General features: G+C 48.2%; 1 protein-coding gene across 7 annotated transcripts in view; it reads left to right on the top strand.

The window, feature by feature from the left end:
* Positions 1 to 27,894, top strand: part of CDK5RAP2 (CDK5 regulatory subunit associated protein 2) — a 170,169-nt gene that overhangs the window by 82,836 nt on the left and 59,439 nt on the right. For all 7 annotated transcript variants that reach the window (XM_036107749.2, XM_036107748.2, XM_078061697.1 and 4 more), the window contains 7 exons: positions 4,469 to 4,566; positions 8,986 to 9,116; positions 10,561 to 10,670; positions 12,763 to 12,891; positions 19,349 to 19,444; positions 21,315 to 21,502; positions 26,396 to 26,828. In XM_036107749.2, the coding sequence (XP_035963642.2) occupies positions 4,469 to 4,566; positions 8,986 to 9,116; positions 10,561 to 10,670; positions 12,763 to 12,891; positions 19,349 to 19,444; positions 21,315 to 21,502; positions 26,396 to 26,828 (1,185 nt within the window). The remainder of the gene's footprint in view (positions 1 to 4,468; positions 4,567 to 8,985; positions 9,117 to 10,560; positions 10,671 to 12,762; positions 12,892 to 19,348; positions 19,445 to 21,314; positions 21,503 to 26,395; positions 26,829 to 27,894) is intronic.

Here is a 27,894-nt window from a genome sequence, read left to right as displayed (position 1 = left end):
TACATGGGTTTCCTTCAAGTCATTACAGAAGCGATGCAGAGTAGGGAATGCTCTGGATTTGGTGTTGGAATGTCAGTTCTTCTTCTTTCTAGCTCTCTGACCTTGGGCAGGTCACTTAATCTCTCTGAAACCCACCTTCCTGATCTGTAGATGGGGGAATTGCATGCTTACCTCCTGATAGGATTGGAAATAATCCGATGCATTAGTTATTAGTTAAGGCTCTTCTGGGTGTAAGCTGTAGGATCCAACATTGAGTAGTGTGGTCACAGCAACAGTGGTGAAAGGGAGTATTTATTGGGAGTGTGCTGGGGGCTCTCCCAGGTGCCCGGGGAGAGCTGAGTAGCCATGCCTCAGGGTGAAACCGTGGCAGCCCTGTGGACAGCAGAAATCATAGACTCTGGGACTCTGTGTTTGATGCGCTGCACACCCAGCATCCCAGACTTCTGGTTTCTCAGTTGAAATCTCTGAATCTGGAGAGAAAATCGTACTGGTTTAGTGTGAGTCCCGGGGGCTGGCTCACTGAGAGAGTGGTCTTCCAGTGTCTTTCCCATGTTTTAGGAACAGTTTTCAGATGAGACGGGGAATGGTGGTGAGCTGGGTGGTCACACCAGGGGGCGTGGAGAACAAACTACAGAGTCAGACACAAGTAGGTGTGTGGAGGTCATGGTCTTCTTTGGGATGAGAGCCCCCTGTCTGCGTTGTTTCTTGTTTGGAGGGGCAGCAGAGGGGCTTGGGGGTGGCTTGTTCCTGCTGAGCAGGTGCTTCTTGTCACTCCCCTCGGGGCAGCCTGGCCCACTGCCTCTAGGCCGAGGAGATCTACTAGTTTGTCAGCTCTGCTGAGGGAGCCAAATGACTTCATTCTAATGGGGCATGATTCAACGCAGGGGAATAGGTGATTGATGAAATGGGACCCAAATGGCTCTGAAGAGTTCATTTATTTAACATGGGTGAGCTATTTGCTTCTAGGAAGACGTTGACTCACTCTGACTTCCATTATGCAAAATATCCGCAGGAATCTCTGCTCTTAAGATTCACGTTGGTCCCTGTGTTTTCCTCTTACCAGTTTAATCGTCAGGTCAGCAAGTGTCTGTGGCAGCATTTGGTCTGCACCAGGTCCTGTGCCTGGCTTGGAACTTGGCTGCCCGGAAGGGGCCCTCGGACCTGTCAACGGGTGGTTGGGACACTAGCTCTGGGTGAAAGTGAACCAGAGTGCCCTGGGGGCCAGAAGAGAGCATTTTTCTCAGTCAAGGAAGGCTTCCTGGTGAGAATTTGGCCTAAGCAGACCCTATAAGGGAGTGTGTCAGTGGAGAGGGGTGAACGATGGTCTGGGCAGAGGGGGAGGAGTTCCCCCCGGAGCGCAGATGGAGGGGTTCTTTCGTTCCACTGAGAAGGAAGAGCGGGGAGAAAGGAAGTGCAGGTGTGGTCAGCTGGCAGGTGGAGGGTGGGGGCTTAGGAGAGCAGGTTTGGAAGAGCTGTCGGCAAGAAGGGGAGAAGGGGGCTGAGCCAGGCATCCAGGCCCTGACCTTGCAGGGCAGTCCTCTGGGGCCCGGCCCACCGCCACCCAGTTAAGATACAGGGGCTGTGGAGTCAGTCAGGGTTGTTTCACTGGGCACACGCATTCCACACCTGGAGTCTACTCCATCCAGCAGAAGTCCATGTTTACCCGTTTTCTTTTCCTAGCCCTTCTTGGCTGGCTTTGAAGTTACATGCCTAAGCACGAATTCTGACTGCCACTTATTAGCTGGATGGACTCAAATATTCTCTTCTCAGAGAATCAGTTTCTTCACCTGAAAAATGGGAAGATTAGTACACCTCCCTGGTGTCATGTAGAGATGATATGTGTAAAGCTCCTGGCAGAGCCCCAGGACGTAGGAATAGAAGTTATGGCTGACATTTACCAAGTGTTTACTGTGTGCCAGGCATCACTGAGAGAACTTTGTATAGATTAACTCATTAAATCTCCTTCACAACCCTCTGAGCTATGTAGACTCACTACTTTCATATATAGGAGCGGATGTTGAAACACAGAGAGGTTGAGGAACTTGCTCAAGGTCACACAGTGAGGTCGCACACTCTTAACCATCACTGCCCTTCATGGTAGGTGCTCAAGAAGCAGTAGGTTTTTTTATTTTCTTCGACGCTTTTGGCTGCCTTTTACTTGGTTGATAGTGACAGTGTGACCCTGTCAAGCACCCCAGTGCTTTGCACCCACTATGGACCATTGATGGATGGACTGAAGAGCACGGGCCTCAGAGCCTGGGTGCCTGGGTCCACACCCTGCCTCTCCCCCTAACCTTGGGCCTGCTGGTGGCCTTCTGTGCCACAGTTCCCTCTTCACGGAAATGAGGGGAGGGGTAACACCCGGGCTCATTGGGTTGTTGTGCGGACTCGACAAGAAAAAGCCCAGGGAGCACTGAGCATGGCGGCTGACATTGTCTTGTTATCCTGTTAAATTCTTCCCCGGGCTCTTCTCTGGGACCCTCTGTCGACACACATGGTGTGTACAGGTGGGAGCCGAGAGAGTTCCACATGACACCGTCACTGTGCCCGAGAGGCATATGGGAGCTCCTTGTGCCAGTGACATGTGGCATGATTTACAAAAGGGCCTGACATTTCTAGCAGTCTGGGTAACTAACTTATCATGACCAGACTGGTGGTTTAGCATTTGCAACCCTTCCCCTTAGCACGTGGTGCCTCTGCTTGTTTTGTTCAGGGCTAGAAGCATAGCAGTGTTCCCGCAGGTCAGGGGCTCATGACCTTTTCTTGCCCTCTGCATCCCCGCCATAGTCTGATGAAGCCGGGGATCTCTTCCCTGGAAAAGGATTTAAATGCACAAAATATATGCACAGGATTGTAAAGGAAACCAATTACTTGGAAATTCGGTCATCAGAATATTTAAAAATATGCTCTGGAAGTGGTGCTTCTTCATTAATGCGTTCAACAAGATTGCGTGGTGGGTATAGTGAGTGCTATAGTTTTGAAGTAGTGATAAGAATAAATATTTTAAGATACTTGAGCTACCTGTAACGTACACAAAGTAACTGTTTCTTTTGATGACCCGGTCGCAGGAAAACACAGACACTGCTCTAGCAGCAGTGGGATTCCTGCAGTTTCCGTGGGGTTAAGAACCCCTGTCCTAGGACAAAGCCTAGGTCAGCGTGAAATACAAGGGCTGCTCGTGGTGCCCGACTCCCCATGCACTGAGTGTCTCTCCCAGCATTCAGGGAGCATTGGTCCATGCAGGACACTGTGCCAGATATTCTGCAAGTTAACTCTTTATTTTCACGTTCTTTTCTTATTTTGAAATAATTTCGAATTTAGAGGCACGTTTCAAGAATCAAGGATTTTACTTTTCCCAAGGCATCTTAAGTAAGTCGCCCACGCGAAGCCCTGTCACCTCTGAATACTTCAGTGTGTACTTGCTAGAAGCAGGGACACTGTCCTGCGTAACCCAGCACGGCCATCAGGAGTGGGGAATTAGCAGACCCTTCACTACCTTCTGCCCCTCAGACTCGCTGGTGTTCCTCTGCTTGTCTCACAAAGCCTCTCGTAGCCAGAGGACCCGATTCAGGATCACACGTTGCTTGCTCTGTCTTGATTCTTTAGTCTTCAATCTGGAAAAGTTTCTCAGTCTTTCCTTGACTTTCGTGCCCTTCATACTTTGGAAGTGTCCAAGCCAATCTTATCGTAGTGTCGTTCAGTTGGGGTTTGTCTGATATTGCCTGGTTGATTGGGTTCAGGTAGGTGTCTTTGGCAGGAATGTCCTCTCGTTGTGTCCTGTCTGATGGACTTAGATTTGTCTCCTTGCTGGCCATGCTCACTTTGATAACTTTATGAAGGTGGCGTCTGCTAGGTGTCTTGACTCCACGGTTCCGGTTTTTCCCTGTCATTAATACGTATTTTGAGGTGTGTTGAGGCTATGTAAATATCCTGATGTTCTTTAGACTTTCACCCTCTGGTTTTAGCTCGTCACCTCAGGTCACATGGCTGGTAAGTAGCAGAGATCCATCTCAGCTCCCTTGGTCTTCATTCTGTTTGGGATGCTGTTAGAGCGTGGCTCAGTTGACCTTTTCTATTTCAGTGTAAGTCCCTTGTCCCGAATACCAGGTTTGGGTTGATGAACTTCTTGTCTTTGGAGCAAGCGCAGGTGTGGAAAGGCACTGTTTGTAGTGTTGAGAAAGCGATGACCAGCAGCTCTGAGGCTGTGTGGGGCAGCATCGATGCTCCTTCTGGAGCTGCTGTTCAGTATTGGAAGCGCAGCTCTCAGCTTTGTTCGGAGGGACATGGTGGCAGTCATTCCCCCACTCCTCCTGCAGGTGGTGCTCTCTGACTGTGGCCTGAGCCAGGGCCTGGCACCCGGGATCTCCTCCGTCTGGATTTATAAACTACCCACATATGTTTGCATAATGTCAGGATGTACTCTTTTGAAATTCTTCCCTTCATGTCAGATACCCATTGTCATTTCCAGGAAAAGCAGCAATTAGACTATGAAGAGCTGATTCAGGTCTTAAAGAAGGAGCAGGACATCTATACTCATCTGGTAAAATCTCTGCAGGACCCAGACAGGTAAGGTTACTGTTTGGACATCATACACATACGCAGACACATGTATTTTGAATAAATATGGTTGGTGTCTGAGGCCACAAAGCCCTCCCCGTTTGCTTAGGAAGCTTAAAGTGCTTGGATGATGGTTGCCTTACTGAAATCACATACCCATATTTTATATTAAGAATTGTCTGATTTGGGGGCGCCTGGGTGGCTCAGTCAGTTAAGTGTCTGATTCTTGATTTTGGCTCAGGTCATGATCTCAGGGTCATGAGACGAGCCCCATGTCGGGCTCCACGCTCAGTGCAGAGTCTGTTTGAGATTCTCTCTCTTCCTCTCCCTCTGCCCCTCCCCCCAGGCACTTTCTCTCTCTCTCTCTCAAATAAATAAATAAATCTTTCAAAAAAAAGAATTGTCTAATTTTTGGATTGTTTGATTTTTTTTATCCTAATGAACGTAGGATAAAAATAGCCTAATAATTACTCGTTCTTATTGTACTTTATCACAGATTTAGAAAGTGCTTCCATGTGTATTATCTCATACGATCCTCCTAGCTGTTCTGTGAGGTAATATTGTTAACCCTGTGTTCCATGAGGCCATGGACACTGAGAGAGGTTAGGTGACTTGTCCAAAGTTACACAGGTGGTGAGTGACCACACACAGGGACTCAAACAAGCTTCTGTGTCCTGGAGTGACTTGCATCTTTACAGGATTGCTGAGATGATCTGGTGCCGGTGAGGTGTGGTGAAGAGAGCCTGCTGTAGGCGAGTGGTCTTGCTCTATCCTAGCTCTGTGTCCACAGGCGAGTGGGCCCCTCTGGGCCTCTGTTTGCCAGTGCAGACTTGGCCTCAGTGATTTCTCACATTACGACCTCTGTCTACACACGGGCTAGTTACAGGTGAAAGGATCCAGGGTCTGGGGTTCATTTCAAAACCGTACAGAAGCAGAGGAAGTGGGTGGGGATACTGATGGAACAAGAGTGGCCGTGGCTGCCTGGTGGTCAGGGCTGGGGTGTGTGTAGACGGGGAGGGGCTCGTGTATGAGCTTGTCTTCGTTTGTATATGTTTACAAATTTCCAGAGTAAAAAGTTAAAATATCCCCCCTCGCTGCTCCTTCTCTGAAGTCTTTCACTCTGGCTGGAATGGTCTTCACTGCTGTAGGCTGTGTGCCCTCCTGCCCCTGCCTTCGCACGGGCCCCCACACCCTACCGTTGTCTCCCAGAGGCCCTTGAGAATTCGTCTGGAGGGCTGCCCTTGTGAGGAGACTGTCGTCGTTGTTTGTCTGCCCTCACAGCTGCCCTGGCCGCCCTTTGGGCACTTGTCTGTAACCAGCCTGCCCCCTCGTCGGGGCCGCGCGCCCCTCAGGGCCGAACCCTGTCTCCTCAGCGGCTCCCATTTCCCAGCGCCTGTCGCCGTGGCTGCGGTGGAGTGGGCACGTGGGAAGCGTTGAGTGGATGAGGACCCCCCCCCCCACCGGTGTCCAGTGTTCTGAGATAGGAGATCATTTTCAGATTTGTTGATCTGAAGCGAGTTTAGAGAAAACAGAAGCATGCTGATGAAATTCTGGGAGTAGGCATCACTCTCTAAAAATGAGCCTTTTCCAGAAGCCCTAGCTGCTCTGCATTTCTGCTCGGGGAGGGGCGAGTGAAGCTGGGAAGCTGGGGTGGGGGTGGGGACGGGCCAAGTCCCAGGCAACTCCTCTGGGTCCTGTGCTGCGTGGGATGCTTCACAGCATCTCAGCTTTCACTCCTGCTTCCAGAAGCGCCCTCCCCTGCCCCGGCGTGCCGGCCAGGAGTGTCTCCAGATAGTGCCGCACATCTCTCAGGAGGTTAGATTGTCCCCAGATGGGAATCACTGCTGTAACTCAGGAGAATCAGAAAGTTCGGCTTACAAACATCCTCTTTTGTTTGGGAGGCGCTCGGATATGTGGGAGGAGGGAAGTAATGCCCCGTTGAGTGTCTCGTGTGTGTTTGGCTTTATGCGAAACTCTTTCCCAATGCTGGAACCAGTCCTGAAGGGAAGGTATTATCCCCATTCCACAGATGAGGAAGGCGGGCAGGACTCCGGCAGTTTAACCGACCTGCCCGAGGTCGCGGGGCTCGGCAGCGGGGCCGTGTGGAGCGCCGCTCCGTCTCATCTCGGCCGCCCCCTCCTCCCGCCTCCCTGCAGGACGAGGACCACATGAGGCCCTGGAGTTAGGGAAACATGAAGGACAGGCGCGGGGGCAGCGGCTGTGTACTTTTCACCCTGTCAGAAAACGGAAGAGGGAGTGAAGCAGTCCGCGTCCCTCAGCCCTGATCGCAGCAGCTTGGCTGCAGCAGTCTCCTTTCTCCCCCGCTTAAGTGTCTCTGCAGCACGACGAGTGCTGTGACACCTCTGTGAGGTTTTCCATCAGCCTTACAAATGGATCATTATGATTGTCTCGAAATGGAACTAGGTACAGGTTGCTGGTGGGGCCCCTTCCGTGGCAAGAAGACGCTTCACAATGAACCGTCGTCAAAGCGGCGAGCATAGAAGATTAGACATAATGGTTTGTTTTCCTTCCGATATATGTGGCTTTATCTGTGCAGTTCGATGGATGGAGCTGGAAGAAATCTCTGAAGGAAGAGTGGGGCTTGAGTCTGGAGCACAGACATTCGGAGCAGTAGCTCCTAGCCATTTTGGGGCTTTGAAGAATCTGATGAAAGCTCACGGGCCCTCTCTTTAGAAACATCCACATATTCTTAAATTTTTGCAGATAGTCTCAAGGTGTTGATGGACCCTCTTAGGGAACCATAGGTCAGACACTGGGCAGGGAGTGATGTATTTCTCAGGATTTAAAAAAGGAGGCTTTCTGATTTGTTAATGTGTTTTGCTGGTCTTGAAACATGTTCATATACTTTGACCCAATAATTGCACTGCTGGGAATCGGGCTTAAGAAGTGAACCTGCATGTGAAACGCTTTAGGCACAGAGATGTTCAGGGGACATCATTTATGTTACACAGATGTTGGCTGGGTCTCTGTTCCTCTGAGGGCTGGGTGCACTCAGTTCAGACCCCTGCCAGATGCCACATCAGGAGGAAGCCAGAGCCCATCTGGTGGGCCTGCGCCACCCACATCAGTAGCCGCTAGCCAGGGGACGATCGACATTGGAACGAAGAAAAATTATCCATTCAGTTCCTCAGTACGTTAGCCGCATTTCAGCTGCTCAGCGGGCACGCTTAGCTAGTGGCTACCGTGTTAGTGCACATACAGAGCACTTCTAACTTCCAGAAGGTTCTGTTGAACAGCCCCAGGATTCCTGCAGATTCTGGGAGGTGTGCATTTTCATGGCCTCTTCTGAATTCTGGGTTGCTGGTCTCACGCAGGCTCTCTGTGCAGGTGACAGTGTGTCACACTGACCCAGATGTGAGACTTGGCGCGCCCCACCCCGAATAAAAATCCATCACACTCTGCGTTTGTGAGTGGGGCTGACCTATCAAAGCAGAGTTGTGTTGGGCCCTAAATTGGTCCCTTCCTCCCTCCTATTATCAACTCCCTCTCTTTCTTTTCTTTTTTCACTTCCTTCCTGCCCCTCAGTTTCACCCCCAGTACCATGTCTTTCAGGAGTGACACATTTCACTCTTCTCCCTCATCTCCTCTTTTGAAGGTGCCAGGTGACACTGAGGCTCTGGAGAGCCTCCCCTTCCACACCCAAGTCCTTCCAAGGTATTACTCCAAACAGAGAAACAATCTGGGGAATGACATGATTTCTCCCTATTTACACCTGTAGCAAAAACTTGGAAATGACCCAAATGTCCACTAATAAGAGGATGAGTTCAAGTAAACGGTGGGACATTCACCTGATTAATATTATGTAGTCATTGAAAATGATGCTTGTAAATAATTTGCAGAAATGTAGGGAAATATTTAAGTGAGGAACACACAATTCAGTATCATACGTCAAGTATTATTATCACCTTGTAAAAATACTCAGGGAAGAAGATGGGGAGGAAATGCAGTCTGGAGGCGCCTGGCTGGCTCAGGCAGTAGAGTGTGCGACTCTTGATCTTGGGGTTGTGAGTTCGAGTCCCACGTTGGGTAGAGAGATTAATTAAAAATAAATAAAGTCTTAAAAAAAAAGAAGACATGCAGCGTGCCCCATGTTAATTGGTAGTGGGATCCTGGTAATTCTTATTTTCTTATGCTTTTGTATTTTAAATTTCCCATAAACGTGTATTTACTTGTATAACCAGAAAAAAACCCACTGATGACCTAACAATCCAGGGGAGGCTGGCTGGCTTTTGTATCTTAAAGCACAAATAGGCCTGTTTAAAAATGGCTGATGTCTTCGGGTGACGTATGGATGTGTTGAGCCACCATATTTATTCTACACCCGAAGCTGATATTACCCTGCATGTTACCTAACTGGAATTTAAATAAAAACTTAAAAAAAATTTTCTGGTGTCTCGTTTTACCAAGTATCAATAGCCTGCAGGCTGAGTTAAACAGCATTTTCGCTTTGCGGAAGCAGCTGGAGCAGGACGTGCTCTCCTATCGGAATTTGCAAAAGACCCTGGAGGAGCAGATCAGTGAAATTCGGAGGCGGGAAGGTGCGTGCTCTCTTGTATGTGTTTCCCTCTGGTTTTCCCATGTGGAGGGCCTTGGCTGAACTTTAAGAGAGTCTTAAAACTCCAGTAGGGGATGAGGAGCCCACAGGATTTCATCTGGGTTCCTCTTTTTTGTGGTGACCGTGTTAATGTTGGCCCTGCCAGTCTGTGCGTGTCTGGCTTCGGCCGTCGTGGAAGGGGTCAGCACGTCATGTCCGTCTGCCCAGCGGGGCACCCACTGCAGAGTCTGGACCGCACGGACGTGTGGCGCTGAGATTGCTGTGTCGTGGTGGAACTTTGCTCTCAGCAAAGAGCGCGCACCACAAGTGGATTCCTTAGGGAGGGCTGCAGGTGAGGGGCCTGTGGCCCTAGCATGGCTGTGCTCAGCACAGCAGCACTCGGCCCTCTCCCTTACTAGGACCTGAGCCCCTGCGAGTCTGCACCAGTATCCTTTTCCTTTCTCTCTCAAGCCTGGTACCTGGCACGTGTGGGTACAAGAATTTGGTACTAGCAGTTGTAGGCTTGACATTTCTGGAGCGCCTGCTCTGTACAAGGCACAGGACCGGGCACTTCCTTTCTCATCTCTGGTCCTGACGCTCACCCCATTGGCCGGCGTCAGCGTTGACTTCATTTTACAAATGAAGAAACTGGGGCTCCGGCTGGGGGTGGGGGTTGATTTACCCATGGTCGAGCCAGGATATCTTCCTTTGAAGTGTAGCTCTTTCGAGTACATTCGGTATATCAGCTCTTATCCCCAGATTGTTAAATGAGGTCGTGTTTGTAGACATGCGTCATTCAGTAAATAGCCTGCCCTTCCTCTGTGCCTTCCCTCCCTATTGGGATGTGACCTTTGGCACAGAGGCAACAGACCTTTATGCAGGTGACCAGAGAGTCTCTTATCTTAGATCTAGCAGCCAATTTCTGCACTTGCTGTGCTCACGACCACAGAGGGCTCTGGGGCCAGTAAAAAATACATCAGGCACTTTTATTTCCCTGGAGCGCTACCCTTGAGGGTCATGTCTAATTTTCCCGTATTCTCACCTAAACAGAATCACTCCCTCATTTAAACTGAAATCACCATTCGCTGGTGCCACTCAGAGTGGTCTCTAGGTACAACACTTGATATGCAAATTATAATTCAGAATAGGCCACAGTGAAAGCCTGCAGCCCATGATGAAACCATACATTGAGATATCAGCCTGTAGAGAAAGAGGGAAAATTACTTTTTCCCTCTTTCTCTACAGGCTGGTACATTCAAGAGGTGGTACATTCAACTCCCTATTTGTACTTATTCCCCCTTACAGCGACCCCCTCCACCCCCGCCGCACACTTCTCCCGATTCAAATTGCCTTATATGGATTATACTAGGATTGGGCTTGGAAGGATCTATTTCTGATATTCTTTTTCTCCTCCCCCCTCACCGACCCCCCCCTTTTTTTTTTTGCAGAAGAACCATTTTCATTTTATAGTGATCAAACATCTTATCTGAGTATTTGCCTTGAAGAGCCCAATCGGTTTCAAGTGGAACATTTTTCTCAAGAAGAACTTAAGAAAAAGGTATTGACCTGTTAACTTTCAGTCCTTTGTTGGTTATTTGTTGTCTCTTGGGTTCCAGATCTGAGGTGTAAGAATCTGAAAGCCCCTTTCCTCTCCTTTCTTCCCTCTCGCCCTCCCTGTCTTTGCTCTTTGTTCCTTCTGTGTTTGTTACCTGGTGTGCCCTCCTCCGTGCCTGACGCCCTCCTCCTCAGCCTGGAGGACCAGCCCACGCTTGATCTCCTCTAGCAGGTGCTCTCCAGGCCCTCCCTCGGGTCATTCTCCTCTCCTCTTGTACCTAACTGTATTGATGTCATGCTCATACCCATCTGTAATTATCTGGTTATTTGTGTCCCTGCCAGGTTGTGAGCATCTTCAAGTTAGTGATTATATCTTACTTATTTTTGATTTTCCAGTTCCTACCACACACAGTGGGAGTTAATACGTGCTTTCTGGAAGAATAAAGATCCAGATTTGATAAGTAAATCTTTTTTTAAAAACTGGAAACCAGGTTTCTCAGTCTGTAGGTTGTTGGTGTGATTAGAGTGGTTTAGTACTTCAAGATCCTAACAACCACTGATAAGAGTAGGAAGTGTGAGCGCAGAGAAGACTGTGATTTATTATACAATTATCATATATGCATGACAAATTCGGTTTCTGCCTTGGAATAATTCACATTCTGGTAGAGTGGTCAGATGTGTAAACAGGTGTTTGCAGTGTGGGGTCCAGGGGTTGCTGAAGTAGGTGGATGTGCAGGGGAGAGGTAGCAGAGGAGGAGAGGTTAATTGTCAGGGGTTGGGGGGGTGCCCACTTGATCAGAGGAAGCTTTTCAGCAGAAGTGAGGCCTGAAGTGGGTTTTGAAGGATGAATAGGAGTTTGTCTAGGTGGAGGGCCTTCTCCGCAGAGAGCGAGAGAAAGTAGGTGTAAGGTACTAGAAGGAATAGAAAGGAGAATTAAAGATTTCAGTATCTTGGGGAGGAGTGGAGCAAGGAGCATTGAGGTGTCTCGGTTTTTGAAGACGAAGAAAATGGGGATGATGCTAGCAGCTGACAGTACCTCCTGTGGCAATGTTTCAGGGCAGGAAGTAGTTCACGTGGTTGGCACTTAGTGTTTCTGGAATGTTCCGTTCTTCTCGCTACAACCTCGGCGGTTGGGTCCAGGTTGTCTTCATGTGTTGCTGTATTGGACATCTGCTGTGTGTATCAGGGGCAGCTTTCCCACTTTATTGGAGGGGCTAATGCTCACTCCATTAAGTCTGCAAAATTACTAGCCATTGGGGTTTGAAGCTTGTAGGGAACAAAGGTGGCGTCTGCTTAATTGCTGATGTATCTGGTCTAGCAAGACCCGTGCCTTAAGGAGGAGCACTGGACCGGGAGTCCTGGGACCTCAGCTGCAGGCCCGCTCCGCCTTTGTGGAGGCAGCTGCCCTTTCCCACCTGGCGAGGCACTTTGACCGTCATTATATGTCATTTAATTCCCCAGACGTCCCCAGCCGTGGGGCCTTGGGCAGTAAACTTCTTTGTATGTCGGCTCCTCATTGTAAAATAGGAATAGTCACTCTAGCCTGTCCACCTCCTCAGGATTTTTGTAAGGAATGAATGACTAAAGCTTGTGGGAGTATTTTAGTAGCTGTAAATTGCTTTATAATTGAAGATGATGATTATTACTGACATCGCTAGATAGGTACACAAAGAAGAAGGTCGATGCTCTGAAAGGAGGCCCTGACATGGTCTCAGAAATGTCAGTCTCGGGGGCCTGTCCTCCAGGGGGCCTCAAGTCCCAGACGGAGGTTGTCTTAGCTGTCATTGGCGGGGCACGTAGCCTGTGCCAAGGACTCAGGGCACCCTGACCGTGATCCCGATCGCTTCGCACATTGGCCCATGCCACAGATGAGGACGTGGAGGCTTAGCCCAGGATCGCCTTGGAGGGGATTAGGATACAGGCGTGCTGGTGCTGTTTTCACTGCACCCTGAAGACTGGAGTCAGGCTGCCCGATCGTTTGTAATTGTGGTGCTGAGAAGCCTGCTCAGTAGGAAGGTCTGTGTGCGGGGCCGGGGCCCTGGGAAGCCAAGGTCGGCTGGTGGGCAGCCCCTTCTCTCTCTGCTCTTATCCCCCAGGTCAGTGACCTGATACAGCTGGTGAAGGAACTGTATACAGACAACCAGCACCTGAAGAAAACCATTTGTGATCTCTCCTGCATGGGTTTCCAGGGAGGTGACAGACTTGAGTCAACAGAACAATCTGAGGTAAGGAGAAACAGTCGTGTCATGTGCTAACTACAAAACGGTACCCTCCCCCCGGATGTTTCCAGACTGCATCTATCCTGAGGAGGCCCCTGGTGAAACTCCATTTGCTGGATGTGCTTTCGAGGGCCCTGGTTGCTCAGCAGCCTTCCTCAGAGTTTGGGGTATGTGTGCATGGACACACTGGGTATGTTTTGATAGCTTTTGACTCCCGAGTCCTGCCCTGGGATCTGTGCTGCAGATAGCCCGTCTGGGTGAGTGGTTTGGTCTCGGAGCGACCTGGAGAGTTGCCACGTCGCCCAGGTAATTTGGGTGGTGTAGATGCAGCTTGAACGAATCCACTGAAAAACAAATGAGTAACAATGAGTAAAACAAATGAGAATTCATCTGCTGAGTTTTGTGCCTCTTCTCACTCTCATGGCCTCGGGACTGGGAGATTTGACTGGATGTGTGTCATCCCTTCCCTCACGTACCCGGGAACTCCTGCCCTCTGCCTTGTGTGGAGGACGCGGCGGGGAGTTGACAGCCTGTCCGAGCAGAGCCCTTGGGCCGCGGGAATTTTCCTCTGGTGGCATTTGAAAGTCCGAAAGAGCCAGGAAAGGTTAAATCATGGTGTCTCCACGAGGACCACAAAATGGCCTGTGGTTTGCTGGGCTCATGTACTCGCCCACCCGGTTAGCCCTCCCCCCCCGGGAGAGACGAGGGAAGCCTCATCCGGCCCGGTCCCTTCTGGGTCTGTGCTCATCTTTGTGAGGTGCTGTCTCCGATTCTCCATTCTTGGCCCATGTGTAGAGCAGGGGACCCTGATGTCGTGCCAGTGAGGAAGAGCTTGTTTCCTCCCTTTAGCACCTGACTCCCCCACGGGCAGAGCCTGGCCCCGGGCCTCTGTTAGCCTTTCTCAGAGGACTGGAGCTGTTCTCTTACTCCCAAAAAGGAGGGCCTTTTTGTCCTTGGGTCCCAGGCCCCTCAGTCGTCTTGGTTAGGGTTGTCTTGAATTCATCCTAGCTTGCCAGGTAAAGGAGGTCTCGTTGCCACATTCTGGGGAAAGATCTGTCAGCCTTAAAGCTGTCTCCTCCCACCCTCAAAGGGGGAGCCGCTCACAGGTATTTATGCTGTGCTCTGGCCATCTGCTGTCTTTGAGAGAGGGAATGTTATTGATCTTGGCCTCCTGGGCTCCAGATAATTTTGGAAACTAAGAATATCTGGAGTCCATTTAGGGAGAAACAAGTCTCTTGGTTTGTTTTCTCCAAGGCAGCATTTTTAATAAGCAGCTCATTCTTCACCTACTTCATTTGAGTCGTAAATGGCGAGTTTGTTTGTTCATTTGCCCTTTGAAAAAAATCTGTTAAATGTCCCATTATGTCCTTTGGAGAACAGAGGCTTTTTCCTCTTCCCACTCTGAGATCTTAATACCAGCCGATTCCGATTTGAATCATTTGTCAGATTGCACTTCAACTTGATGTTCCCTGTGAATAGCCTTGTCCTGTGTAGCCGTTTCCCTTCCTCCCCCGGAATGGGGTGGGAAGGTCTGAAGATCTGAGTGGGAAGGAAGCTGTTCCCACAGTGATCTCGAGCTGAGGGAGGAGAGGTCGCTTGGGCGAGGGTGGGATGGCGAAGAGGGGAGGCTGCTGTGCCCTGGGTGTGCGTGTGGTTCTCCTTCGATGAGGCCGGGAAATGCCCAGGCTGTCGACAGCCTTTTCTGAGCAGCAGGACTTGCGGAGTGGGGGCTGGGCACCGTTCCTGCTCCCAAGAGCCTATAAATCAGAGAAAGGGAGGGGGGGAAAGCAAATCTATTTTGTGTTTTCAAAATTCAGTATTTTTCTCCAATAGTTAATTAGCCCACAGCATTGGGTTAAAATAGAGAAAAGAAATTACCCCAATCCTGTCACTTTAAAACACGCACAGTTAATTAACATTTTGGAATCCTTCCTTCTCTGTGTATATGAACACGTGCAGGCCCACAATGCATGTACGGTTTTGTTTCCTGGTTTTTTTCCAATTGCTGTTATGTTATAGCATCTTATTTTATCTTATGATTTATCTTACGAATGCGCTGAAATTTAACTACCCGCCTCATTATTGTTGGGTATGTAGATTGTTACCAGCGATTTACTATTTTAAATTACCTGATGAGTATCTTCGGACACAAATCTTTTTTGTGGGTTTAGGGTGTTTTTTTTTTTTTTCCTTAGACTGTATTCCCAGATATGTAATTGCTAGGTCAAAAGTACAGATAGAGATAGATACAGCTATAAAATAGGCATATAATTTATTTTCATGTAGCCTCCCCCTGCAACTTTTAATTTGACGAAGGGTATAAATAGTAGGAGGCCCTTGATGTAGTTTGTCAGGTTTGTCCTCAGAATGGTTGCCTGGAATGGGTTCCCTCCAGCTGATGTAGACAGTGCTTACTCCTGCATGTGGGCAATTCACTTCAAAACCAACCAGACAAACAAAAGACTGAGGACAGGTGTCCTTTGGTTTTTAAAGGGCATTAAAATAATCTCTAATCAGTTTGCTCCTCTTTCTTTATGTTTACTTACTGGTTATTAATTATAAAATGTGGTTGAGAATTGATGTACAGGAGTGATTGGAACAGCCTGCAGTCAGAGGGGTGAGTCTTGCAAACCACAAACCCTGTGATGTGTGAAACTATCCCCGCTAAGCGGATGCATGTGTGAGTGTGCAGAAAGAGCTAGTCTCTCTTACTATTTACTTATGTCATCAGTTTTAGAAATAGCTAGAAAACAAGTTTTTTTTTTTTTTTTTTGGCATGGAGGGAAGACAGGGATTGAGGGGCATAATTTAATTGAACGTTAGGTATTTGAAGGGCTGCCGTGTTGAATAAGAACTAGACGTTGTGTGACTCTAGAGGACAGACATGGTACTCAGAAGGAGGAGATGCTTGTTAAATTCTGCTATTAGTAGCAGAATAAAATTTAATTTGTCAGAAGCAGATTGAATTTCATTAAAAGGAGGAGGTTTCTCAGAGTTTGACTTCATAAGTTAGGAATTTTACATGATTTATAAAGAGCCCTTGGCCCAGTGCCTGGCACGTAGTAAGCACTCAGTAAAACAGTTAATTTAATTTTTTTGGTAAGTTAGTGGCAGAGCTGGGACTAGAGCCTTCTTCTGACTCTGTCCAGTGTTGTTTCCATGACACCATGGCGCAGTGCTTCTAAAGTTTAACGTGCGTGTGACTTTCCTGGGCATCTTGTTAAAATGAAGATTCCAGTTCCGTGAGCCTGGCATGGGGCCCGAGCGTCTGCATCTCTCATAAGCTTCTGTTGCTCTGAGGAACGCCCTGGAGTAGCGAGACCAGCGGTAATGCTGAAAACCTTTTGGTCTCAGCTCTCATTTTGAAAGACTCTTGATTCATCCGTTTGGTCTTTCAGCAGTTTTAGTGCGCACCAGGCCTTGATCTTAGAACTGCCCTCGCCAGTATGGAATGCAGAGAGGCAGAGGGTACTTGCCACCGAGTGTGTGTGTGTGTGTGTGTGTGTGTGTGTGTGTGTGTGTGTTGGGGAGGTGGGGGCTGTGGAGGAAGAATGCAGAGTGCTAAGGGAACACGAGGACAGGGGCCAGCCTTCTCTTTTGAGGTCGAGGGAAATTCTTCCTGGAGTAGGAAGGGGAACCAGCAAAGCAGATCAAGGAAGAACAGCCCAGGAGGCCGGGGTGGAAGCAGGAGAGTGCAGTCGTTATGGAGCGACGTTTTCCGGGGGGGGTGTCTACGAGGGCCAAGGACTCTCAGAAGACAGGAGAAAATGGCCAAGAAGTTGCCACTGAGTCATTCACATGTGGAGTGAGGGACATTTCTCTATGTCCACATTTAATTTCTTGGCCATTGCTGGAAATTGAGTTTACTTTTCATTTTGACCAAGTCAGCAGAGGTAAAGAGAAACGAAAGTTAATCTTTATTTCACTGTATTGGGCAGTGGTGTGGTGGTGGTTCTGGAAACGAAGAATGACTTTTGATATTTCAACTTGGAATGGTGTGAGTGAACAAGTTTTGCTTAGCTTAACTTATGGGGGCCCTTCCTTTATCCACAGGCCTGGCGGGGAGCTTCTCTATGCCTCTTCCCTAAGCCCATGGGTGTTCTCTCTCCTGTATTAGAAGATCACTGGGGACCTTTCACGTGCAATTTCTAGAGTGTTGGCAACAAAAGCCACACTGCAGGAGGTGGGGGTAGACAATTGTTTCAGGAAGCTTGGAGAGAGGCAGAGAATGCTCAGTGACCAGAGCTGTTGGAGAATCAGAGAGAGACTGTTGTTGTTTTGTTTTTTAAAAGGTGGGAGAGACTTTCCCCCAGCATTTTATCCTGAAGAAATTTAAACACAGCAAAGAGAAGAACCTGACAGTGAATACCCACATACTCACCACCTAGATTCTCCTGTTAACATGCCCCACTTATCCGTCGTCACTCCATCTTATCTTTTTGATAAAATTTAATGTAAATTACAAATACCGGTACACTTCCTTCCTCTGAAATAACTTCCACACGTATATCTTAACTTCAGTGTATATTTATGGTTATTTTTTCTTTTAAGGTTAAGTTTACATACATTGAAATATAGAAATCTTAAGTCTGTATTCACTAAGTTTTACAAATGTATGTTCCTTTGTAACCCACACTTCCTCAAGACCCCTCGTGTCCCTTCTCATCGATTCTCGCTGCTACCCCCAGCCATTTTTCTTTTGTCCACCCATGTGTTAGTTTTGCCTGCACTAGACTTTCACATAAATGGAATCATCGTGTAGACTCTCTTTTGTGTCAAGCTTCTTTCACTCAGCCTACTACTGTTTTTGAGATTCATCCATGTTATGTGAGCCAACAACGTGTTCCTTTTTATTGCTAAGTAGTATTCCATTGTGTAAATATATTAAAACTTGTTTATTCATTCTGTTGTTGATGTACATTTGGATTGTTTCGGGTTTTGGATATTATGATAAAAGTTGATATGAACATTCACATACAGATCTTTTCGGGGACATCTGTTTTCATTTTTCTTGAATACCTAGGAGTGGAATTCCTGGGCCGTAGGGTTATTCATTTTAGAAGATATTGCCGGTACTTTTTCCACAGTAGTCTAACTAACCTTTTGTATTCCCACCAAGTTTGATAGTCCTAGTTGGTCTTTATCACTTGAGAATGTTTTAATGATGAGGGAAGACGCCAAGAGAGGGAGAGAAGCTCCTCATCCATATGTAGAAACTTTTATGCCTTAGTAAGTATGTTCACACCTTCGCTAGCCTATTTAATGCTTGATCTTTTGGGAAGCTCTGATTTGTAAGGTCATCTGTCCTGTTTGATCCCGATGGCAGATTTGGATATGGTTAGGTTGAATGTGTTCTGGTCCTGGAAAGTTTTCTATAAAATGACTTCATGAAGTCAGTTTGCTTTGTTTTGTTTGCTTTCTTCCAAAATAAGGATTTCCTATAAAGGGAAGATCAGAAAAATGTAAGTTGGTCTGGGAAAAGTATGGACTAAATGTAGGAATTCATAAGTAAAACTGTAGAGACAGCCTTAGAAATCTTGTATGTACCGCATGGCCAGCCAGTGACTCAGCACTGTTTGTGGTTTTGGCATTTTAGTGCAGAGCTTACAGTTTCATCGGTGAGGTGAGGTTTTGACTGATGACCTCCCTGGGTGTGGCCACCCCTCCTCTCCATTTTTATTTGGTTTAATCCAGGTGCCCCAGGACTAGAATTTTCGCCCTTCCAGCCAGCGGCGATCTGGCCCTCTTGAGAACATGTGCTGGCCATTCTCACAATGCAGAAGCTTTGGGATTTGCACTTCTTTAAAGCATTAAGGATTTATGTGGTCTTTATAGAAAACTGTTCTTCATTTCCAGAGCATAAAGTTATTGTTAGGCAAGCTCGATACTCATTAGTGATGAGGACTTTTTGTCAGCAAGATGACAGCGTGGCTGGGACTGTCCATCTCAGATGTGTGACAGTCCAAAAAGAGGTTTATGTCCTGTGCTAAATAGGAGAAGTGATGCATAAATTGGGCACAGCATAAATTTCATTTACTGCCTTCTTGCTATTTGATATTTTCAATTCCATCAATAGCTTTTTTCCAAAATCTTGTTACTTTTATATAATCGGTAAGTGAATTTAGCCATGGCAGGAATGGCAGCCGCACGAGAGACAGCATATCAATTTACAGCAGCTCAGGGAAGGCCCTGTGAGGGCAGGGGAAGTGGCTTCCGGTATTTCTTGGGGACTTTGTCCTTCAGTTATGCCCGATCCTAGGCAGCTGTGTGTGATTTGCTAGAACTAGCATCGCTAACTTTGGTTAATTTTTATTTCATTGGCTTTGGCATTCGTTTCTGCCTCCTTTTTGGTTTGTTTTTTGTTTTGCATTTAAAAAAAAAAGACATCAGTGACTTACTCATACATATTCATGCTGAGCACTTTTTTGGGTTGCATTTTCACACCATTCCATGCTCCGTGTAGCTTCTGGCTAGCAAGGAGGACGAGGACACGACCGGAACTGGAGAGGATGATGAGAATAATTTCCCGAGTGACCAGCATTTGGAGCAGAGTGACAAGGTAGGAACGTGGCAGTCAACTCCAATTCCATCCTCCCCTCTCTGTGCCCAAGCCAGCCTTCCAGGTTGGAATGAATCCGCTGGCTCTTCTGTTCATTCTCCGTCTCGAGCGCCTGCTCGGTGTCAGGGGAGATAGAGACGCTAGGTCTCTTCCTTCTCAGGAGTTAACAAATGAGGTGGTAGAGCCAGTCGAGAAACAGCAAGACGTGGAGTTGCCAATGAAAACAGGGTTGTCGTAAGAGAGAAACAGGCACTGGATGTTGGACTTGTTCAGATCTTTAGAGATCTAACCCCACCCATTCGTTTTATGCGTTGGAAACTGAGACCTCTGAGGGGAGGGGATTTCTCCAGGGCACAGGGTAAGTCAGTGACCGAGTTGGGACATGAGCCTGTGTCTCTGGACTGATGTGCCGTCCTGGGTCATTTGACTGCAGTATAAGGACACACTTCTCAGGGGCCCTCTCCAGTCTCCCGACCTGGAACCCAGCTTAGTGTCATGTGGGCATTGTTGAGAATTTGACTCCTTCAGAGAACGTTCCTCCAGTCACATGGATACCGGGCATTTGGGACAAACGTTCTCCGAGGTTGAAAGAACCCAAAGATTGGGATGCGGTGGGGCAGAGGAAGCTGCAGATTTGCCATTCTTAACCTTCAAGGTGTTTAAATTCTTGAGGTCATGAATGCGAGATCATTAAAATGTAGGTGGTTTCGGAAAGCAAAGCAATTCAAAGTGGGGGCTTTCAAATTAGATCTGATTTTGAGTCTTGGTCTTTATCTTTGTGACCTCAGTTAACCCTTGCTTAACCCCTAAGCCTGAGTTTTTCCATCAGTGACGATAATCCGTCCTTGCTGGAGTTTTTGTGATATTTAAATAGAAAGATATGTACCAAGTGCTCAGTAAATGCTCTCTCTTTGTATTATGATAGTCCAGACTTTTCCTTTTTTGGAGGTTACTTATTTAGATGGATTTAATAACTAGATTGGTGGCAAACAAGACCCTATAAATAACAGCTAATTTGTGTGGGTCTTGTCTTCCATTTAAAAATCTTAATCATTTTACAAGTGTGAGAGAGGGGTGTGATGGCTAGTGTGTATATCACCAGCAGTAATGCCGTCAAGGGGAGTTATTTATAGACTGGTAGAAGAAATTTACAGCTTCGGAAAGAGGGGGAAAGAATGCTAATAGCAGTACCTCAAGACATGCCCAGTACAAGCTTTAATTAGATGCATCCTTGGTACCACTCCTCTGGGGCCCTCAGTGACCCCTGAAATTGGATCCGTAAATAACATCTCCCTGGGAATTAGGAACTCTCTACTTTCCTAATGAGACAAATCAAAGTCATGTTAATTAGGGTGTCTGTGTAAAGAGTAAGGCGCCTTTCTGATATATAACGGGGAGGACACATCGCAAGAGGTAGATAAATAATAGACGTCCGAAGCATCGTTCATAGTGTGGGCTCCATACCCTTCTTAACTCACTCACAAGGAGTGGGCCGGGGTGGGGGGGGTGTGCCCGTGGTGGGCGGGACACTGTGCCAGGTCCTTAGGTGAGTCAGTCATCTCATTTGATTCTCATGGTCACCTTGGGAGGTGACATTACTCTCCCCATTTTGTGGATGAGGGAAGTGAGGGTTGAGGAGAAGTGGTGTGAACCTCTCGGTGCTCTTGCAGGAGCATCTGCCCGCCCAGCGACAAGGCACGTGTGTGGACCTGTGAGCCAGAGCCCGCTGTCTGCCCTGTCCCGCTTGCCTTTTCCCTCCGGCTTGCGTGCACTGCTCATTCCCACTTGGTCTCTGTCCTTTCCCTCTCCTCCACGTACGCCGTTCCTCTCTTCCAAGGTCCATATTTTGACCAAATACTCTGATTTGCAGGTCATGGAGGATTATTCCAAAGGGGGCTGCAAAAACGGATACTTGAAGCACACAGATTCCAGTATTCTAGACTACGATGGAACCCACAAACCTGGCTGCCCCGGAGACCAGAGTCTAGAAGAAGGCGAGCTCCTGAACATGCTTGCCCCTTTTTTCAACGAGAAGGCCACATTGTTACTGGAATCCAGGTAGACATGGGGCCCTGGTGTTGCTTTTTCTCTCTAGTTTGAGGGGAGAACAAACTCATTTTGCTAAATGGATTTAGATGGTGGTGCTGTGTAATTTAGCTGAGCGAGCCCCTGAAATGTCTTGGAAGGAATCTTGCCAGTCATGCAATTAAGTAATTAGGCTGCACTAGTGGCTGGGAGGGGACTTCAGCAGAGCCTCGTGCAAGCCCATTATAAAGAGAGAAAGAAAGCTTTCCTCTGAAATTGGTCCTGAGAGCCCTGGGAAGGGCTGTCTGCCTGTCAGTGAGAGGAATCAGCCCTACTGGAGTTTCTTCCAGTTCCTACAACAGCTTAAAAACTGCCATTGCAGTCGTGACTCACTGTTTTACGTTGAGCTTGAACTTCAGTTCTCTTCTCATTGTATCTGCTGGGAGTCGTCCTGTGTGAGGGAATACTTCAGGGTGTTTGCCTTAAAACAAAAAAGGAGAAACATTCAGTACATTTGTATTTTTAACATTAACCCTTCGGGAGGAGATTGTCCCCCTTGCACATTCTTTCCAGACCATTGTAACAGCTGCTTGGGCTTTGGAGCCAGAAGGAGCCGTGCCTTCCTCTCTCAGGGCCCCAGTCTCTCAGACCACTTCCTCGGGTGCCGTGAGGAGTAAGAAAGCGCACCGCTTAAGGAAAATGGCAGGCGGGTGGTGTGTGTTCAATAAAACTGTCCAGTTCTCCTCCAGTGTAGGTAGAGAAATGGAGCCGCTAACTCCTGCCCATGACTCTTGGCAAGAGCCAGGAGCCCCACTATTTCTTACATTGTTGGTGGACTAAGCCTCACAGACATTCTTTAGCTAAAAAAAGGATTGGAGTGTTCTGTTTTTGTGAGCTCAGGCAGGCCGACCCTTCCCCAATCCCTGGCATCTGTCCAACATTTTTCTAGCACGCGTCCTCTTGGGGCACCTGTCTAGTGGCGGTTCTGGTTAATTATCACAAGCAGTTAGGTGACCATAGTCAGCGCTTGAGAAAGGGAGGGTTTTCTCAATGTCAGGGTCCCGAATGTTCCATCAGAGTTCGGAGATGCAGCTCTCTGTCTGAGGACCGCCTCATACTGCGTGGGGGTGACATGAGCCGGGGCAAGTCTGGTGGGCTGCAGTGGGCATGGGGCCAGCCGGGGCACGTGTGGCTCCCAGCCTTCTCAGCCCCAGCTGACCTTTGTGGCTCCCAGCCTTCCAGTCTTTCAGTGGAAGCCCCCAAACTATTCTAAATCTCTTGATTTTTAAAAATGTAGACCTAGTTACGTTTTTTAAGAAAGCATTTTCTGCCTGCTGGGCAAGCTTGTGACGTCTCTGGTTCAGTTCCCTGTGCCCTGGAGGTATCTGTTCCGTAGGCTTCCGGACCTGGTTGGCCAGTTGTAGTGTTAGAAAAGGTTTTCTCACACCAGCCTAAACCTGCAGCCCTGATCTTGTTCTCTGTACGGCTGAATGGTGCGCTGCCAAAGCCCACGACAGGGGAGTCATGACTCAGCGGGTCCTCCCGGAGGCCCGGCCGTGGTCTGCACCCCTTCCTGGCGCACACACGGGGCATCGCGTGCCCAGTCTCATCTTACCCTCACACCGGCTTTCTGCATGCTGCTCCTGGTGATCTCCTTTTTATAAAAGTGGGAGCTGACGTTTGGGGACTTGACATTCCCTTAGCTAGTAAATGCTAGAGCCATCGGAGAACTTTCTGGAGGAGTCTTTTACAAAGACTCCTTGGGGTAACCAGGATTTGATTGATCAGCGAAACACTAGTCTTCTGCTTAGGAAGTCCCTCTTGGTCCCAGCCACCACCATCTCTTGCGTGGACACCAGCAACACAGCCTTCTCTACTGTCCATTCTCCATAGGGCAGCCATAGTGATCTTTTTAATAAAACTTAGGTCAGATCAGATCCGTTCCATGCTTAAAACCTTCCAGCAGATTTCCATTGCCCTTATAGTAAGATCAGAGCTTCTTGACCTGGCGCCTGCCTCTTTCTCTGTCCTTATCACCTACCCCTCCTGTTCACCGAGCTCTGCTCTGCTCCCCAGACATCTAGGCTGATTCTCACCTCAAGGCCTTTGCACTGGCCGTTCGCTCTACCTGGAATGCTCTTTGCCTAGGTGTGTATGTGACTGGTGGTGTCTCAGCTAGACATCAGCTCTGTAGAGAGGCCACTAACGGGAAATCCTGATTCTGCACATGGTTTCAGGACTTCCTCCCTCCCTCCCCTGATTCATAGTACTTATCGTTGCTGTACATTGTTTTATTTCGTTATCAATGTTTGCATGAACGTCTGTCTGTCTTCTCAATGAAATATGAGCCCCATGATTCCCTTGCACCGTGCATGCCCACTGCCTTACGTGGCAGATGGCAGATGCTCAATAAATATTTAAGTGTCAGTGGAGACAATTAGAAGCCCAACATCACAGCAGAAGGTGACCGTGGAAAACTGGAGAGTGTAGTGATCCTTCGGAGTCAGAAAGATCTGGGTTCCAGTCTTTGTTCTGCAGCTTTGCTAGGGGATCTTGAATCTTTATGAGCCTGTTTCTTCAACTGTAAAATGGGGTTAGCTTTGGCCCCATCTCCTAGTCCTACAGCAAGGCCTGCATGTCGTCGGTGTATTTATAGGACCTGACACATGGCAGGCAAGTGCTTCACAAACGTCAGTTCCTCCCCCTTACACTCTCTGTGGCAAAGATCCTCTGGAAGGAAGGAACATACAAACAATGTTCAGGCCTCTGACAAGACCCTCGACTGAACCATTAAAAAGGTCCTGATCACGGCAATGGCTTAATGAATCTGCTGTTCAGATTTCTAGCAAAATAACACTTGAAATGTTTTATTTAACAGCTCTCCCACTTTAGTATATTCTAATTGCCTCTTTCACCACCTTTTAGTACCCATTTGTAAAGTCTTTTTTCCAGATTTTATTGTGTGTTGTTTGGTGGTGAGTAACAGTCTTCCCTGGGCTAGCTGAATAGCAATTGTCATTATTTTTAATCTATATTAAGGGAAGGAGAGGAAAGGAAAATTTAGTTTAACGTGTTTAAAGTGCCAGAAATATTTTTAAAGTCTGGGTTTACTAAATTTTAAGATGGTGTGTGTAGTCTAAATGATTCCGTATTAGAAGTGAAAAATGTACCATACGTTCTAATTTTGTTTTTTAAACTTTTATTTTTTACCCTGCTTCAGATCGCTGTGTGATCTGAACGGAGTTGACTCTGCCCCAGAGCTAGATGATCGGAACCCAGAGGGGAGTAGGACCTTCCCCTCGCTCCTGGAGGGCTCTGTGGGGAAGGTGGAACCAGGCCTCACGTCACTTGTCACATGTAGCGGTAGCCGAGATACGGGGCAGGGACCGTCAGGGTGCGCTCAGGGAGTCGGTCTGTAGAGGCTGGTGTGGGCCGAAGGCAGGTGGGAGGAATGGCAGAGAGAAGAGAAAGTGCGCAGCACGGAGGCGGCCCCTTCTGTCCCCTGTCACCGCTGACCGCCACGACCTCAGCCCGTCATGGATGTCAGCAGCAGCTCTCCGCAGGCCTCTCCCTCTGTCCTGGCCCGCTCCGGTCCCCTTTTTCCTTAATTTCCTGTCTCAGTTTCCTAGTTTCTTTCTTCTTTCTTAAATGAGTCCCTCTCCTTTATTTTTTAGGTGATTTACACATACTTATGTTAAAATCTTCAGGTTGCCTTATTAATTTAATTTTCTTAAGTGTGAACTCTGATTCGTTGGATTGTGGCCTGTCTGTCGTACTAGTGGGTCGTGTGTGCAGGTTTGGTTTGCGGGTGTGGACAGCCCTGCTCTGCCCCCCGCTCCTTCCTCCTCCTGTGGGGGTGCTGCTGGTGCCTCTGGCTCAGGAGATTTCCCTGGTTTTCTCCACTGTGGGAGTTAAATTTCTGCCCCCAGTGCTTTCTGCAGATGCCCCCTTTCTCCTGCCTGGGGGTCTCCTCCTCTGTCTCTGACCTTTGGATAAATTTTACCTTGATTTCGAGGCCTGTAGTGCACCTTATGGTATTTTGCTGTCACGTGTGTTTAGAGCGGAGTGGGAGGGGCTCCTGTGTGTGCTCACACGGCGTGTAAACTGGTCCCCACCTCCCACCGCCTGGCTGGGGGCCTCAGGGAGCTCTGGGAAAGCCCCAAGGCAGGGGTGAGAGGCAGGGAGTGCTGGAGGCGGGACTGTCTGTGCCTCCGGGTGCCATGCACACAGTGTGCAAGCAGCGGTAGCTGGGGTCTGCGGGAGCCTCGGGCACGTGGCCAGGGCCCGGAAGTATCTGCTACCGCTCTCTTGTTTCGTCTTCATTGCTGTCCTGTGGAGGGAGACTTACCTTACTTCCAAAGCATCTCCAGCTTAGAATTCGAAGCCATTTTTGTGTGATTTCAAAGCCACTACTATTTCTGTTCCGAGTAGTTTGCAGCATCCCTTCATTCAGTACCTATGTACTGAGCACTGGCTGTGCACAGGGATGGGCCAGGTCACTCATGGGTCCATCAGGTTGACCAGTCCACCCAAGCCATACTCGCCCCTGGATGTAGGAATGGGGCCAGTGGGTGGGTGGACCTTGTAATTGTCAAGGATACTCGATGACCCTGTTTGCTCCTTTCTAGGCCCAGCCTGCATCCTTGCAGCACGTGGCCGCCTCACTTGCTGTGTACTTGTGTCAAATCGATTCTCCTCTTCTTATCCATGAGTTAGACACGGCAGTACCCCCACCACGTGTGGTTGTCATGAGGTGACATGGGATAAAATCCTCGGGGGTAGATCCTGGCACGTGGCAGGTGGTCTGTGTGCTTAGTTTAAACAGACTTCGGGCCAGTCAGTGGAGAAAACGTGGGAAACCGGGTAGGGCATGAGGCTATAGCAGAAAACCTACTTCTTCCACTTCCTTCCCTTTTGGAAAAACAGGCCAGACCTTCTGAAAGTGCTGCGTGAACTACTTCTGGAACGAATGTGCTTGACGGAGCAGGGAGTGTCTGCAGAACACCTTGATGGTAAAACTGAGAAGTCCCTTAAGCAAATGGCTGTTCAGCTTAGAGGTGAACTCGGACATTTCACCCAAGTCAACTCATTGTCCAAGTCCCACGATGAACGGAAGTCACCTCGGACAGCCCAGCTAGGAAGGATGGGTGAAGTGTCCAAGCTGGAGCTGAAAGATGCCTCTGTGCAGACTGCGACCGCGGAGGATGACACGCTCAGATTCCAAAATGAGGGCAAGAGAGAGGCTTGGGAAGAGAAGCCACCGGATGCCGTGTTTCACACTGAGGGTCAGCCAGAGAACTCGCACATGGAGCCGGGGAGGCAGGGCACTGCCCTTTCCTTCCCCAATGGGACTGACAAAGTAAGCTTTTCTATTATTTATTTGTTTTCTTATTTTATAGAAATGAAAGTCTTAAAAACTCAACTCTGCTCTCATTGCTTTTTTTGATGTATGTAAAATCTGGTGTCTCCCCCTGCCTGCACTTAGTCTGGCCTCTACCTAGAGGTATGTGTTCGTCTAGCCCAGTCTTACTTGTCTGTACATCATGACATTTATGCAGTTTCCTTATAGAGTCCTATTTATACATCTGTGTGTAGCTTTTTCTTTCATGCTGTGTATCAGGAACATCTTGCCTTGTAACGGCTCTGTAAGATTCTGTTGTGGGAAATGTGCCAAAATTTGTATGATTTTCACCTACTGGTGGATATTTACATTTGCAGATTGCAGTGAAATTGTGATAACCTGACTTCAGGAGGAGGGCCAAGAACCTAGGTTTTATCTTGTGCAGACTCTGTGGCGGAGAGGTTCTATTCTGTGGCTTCATCTACATTCTCTTATCCTTGCGACACCCGTCAGAGATGAGGAAGCCCGATTTTGAATGCCCACAGTGGGCTGATGGTGCAGCCATACCCCTTGCCAGGCTAGCCCCAGCTCCTGCTGGCCCAGAGTGGTAGGGTCCGGTTTTGGTGGGGGGATGCATTTTGCTTCAGTCAAGATGCTGTCTCTATGCTTCTCCTCAAATACCATCGAATATGCCACATTATTAAAAGCCAGACTCTCTTGGCAGTATTTGATTGGACCTTTTACTAAAATCCTCGTGGGCAGCGGGGTTGGAGTTGATGATCCCCAACGCAGGGAGATGTCAGTGTTCTGGTGGAGAAGTAGGTCATGTTTCTGATAGAGCTCCAGTGATGGCTGTTGGTGCTCTCGTTTCTGATGGGTGTTTTGTATCTGAGAAATCAGCTGTACACACGGCTTCATAGCATCAGAATGGAGAATTAAGTTTATTTTCTGACCACTAAATTACTGCTTTTGTGCATACCAAAGGGAGTTAGATATATCATTAGCAAAATTGCTTTTGATTGTTTTAAATTATGCACCAAAACTGTAATTTCTAGAAAAGGGTTTTCTAAAGATATCAGTAAAG

This window comes from Halichoerus grypus, chromosome 14 (assembly GCF_964656455.1).
Source record: "Halichoerus grypus chromosome 14, mHalGry1.hap1.1, whole genome shotgun sequence".
Lineage (NCBI taxonomy): Eukaryota > Metazoa > Chordata > Mammalia > Carnivora > Phocidae > Halichoerus > Halichoerus grypus.
Note: the sequence above shows the minus strand (reverse complement) of the source record. Positions and strands in the feature narration are given on the sequence as shown.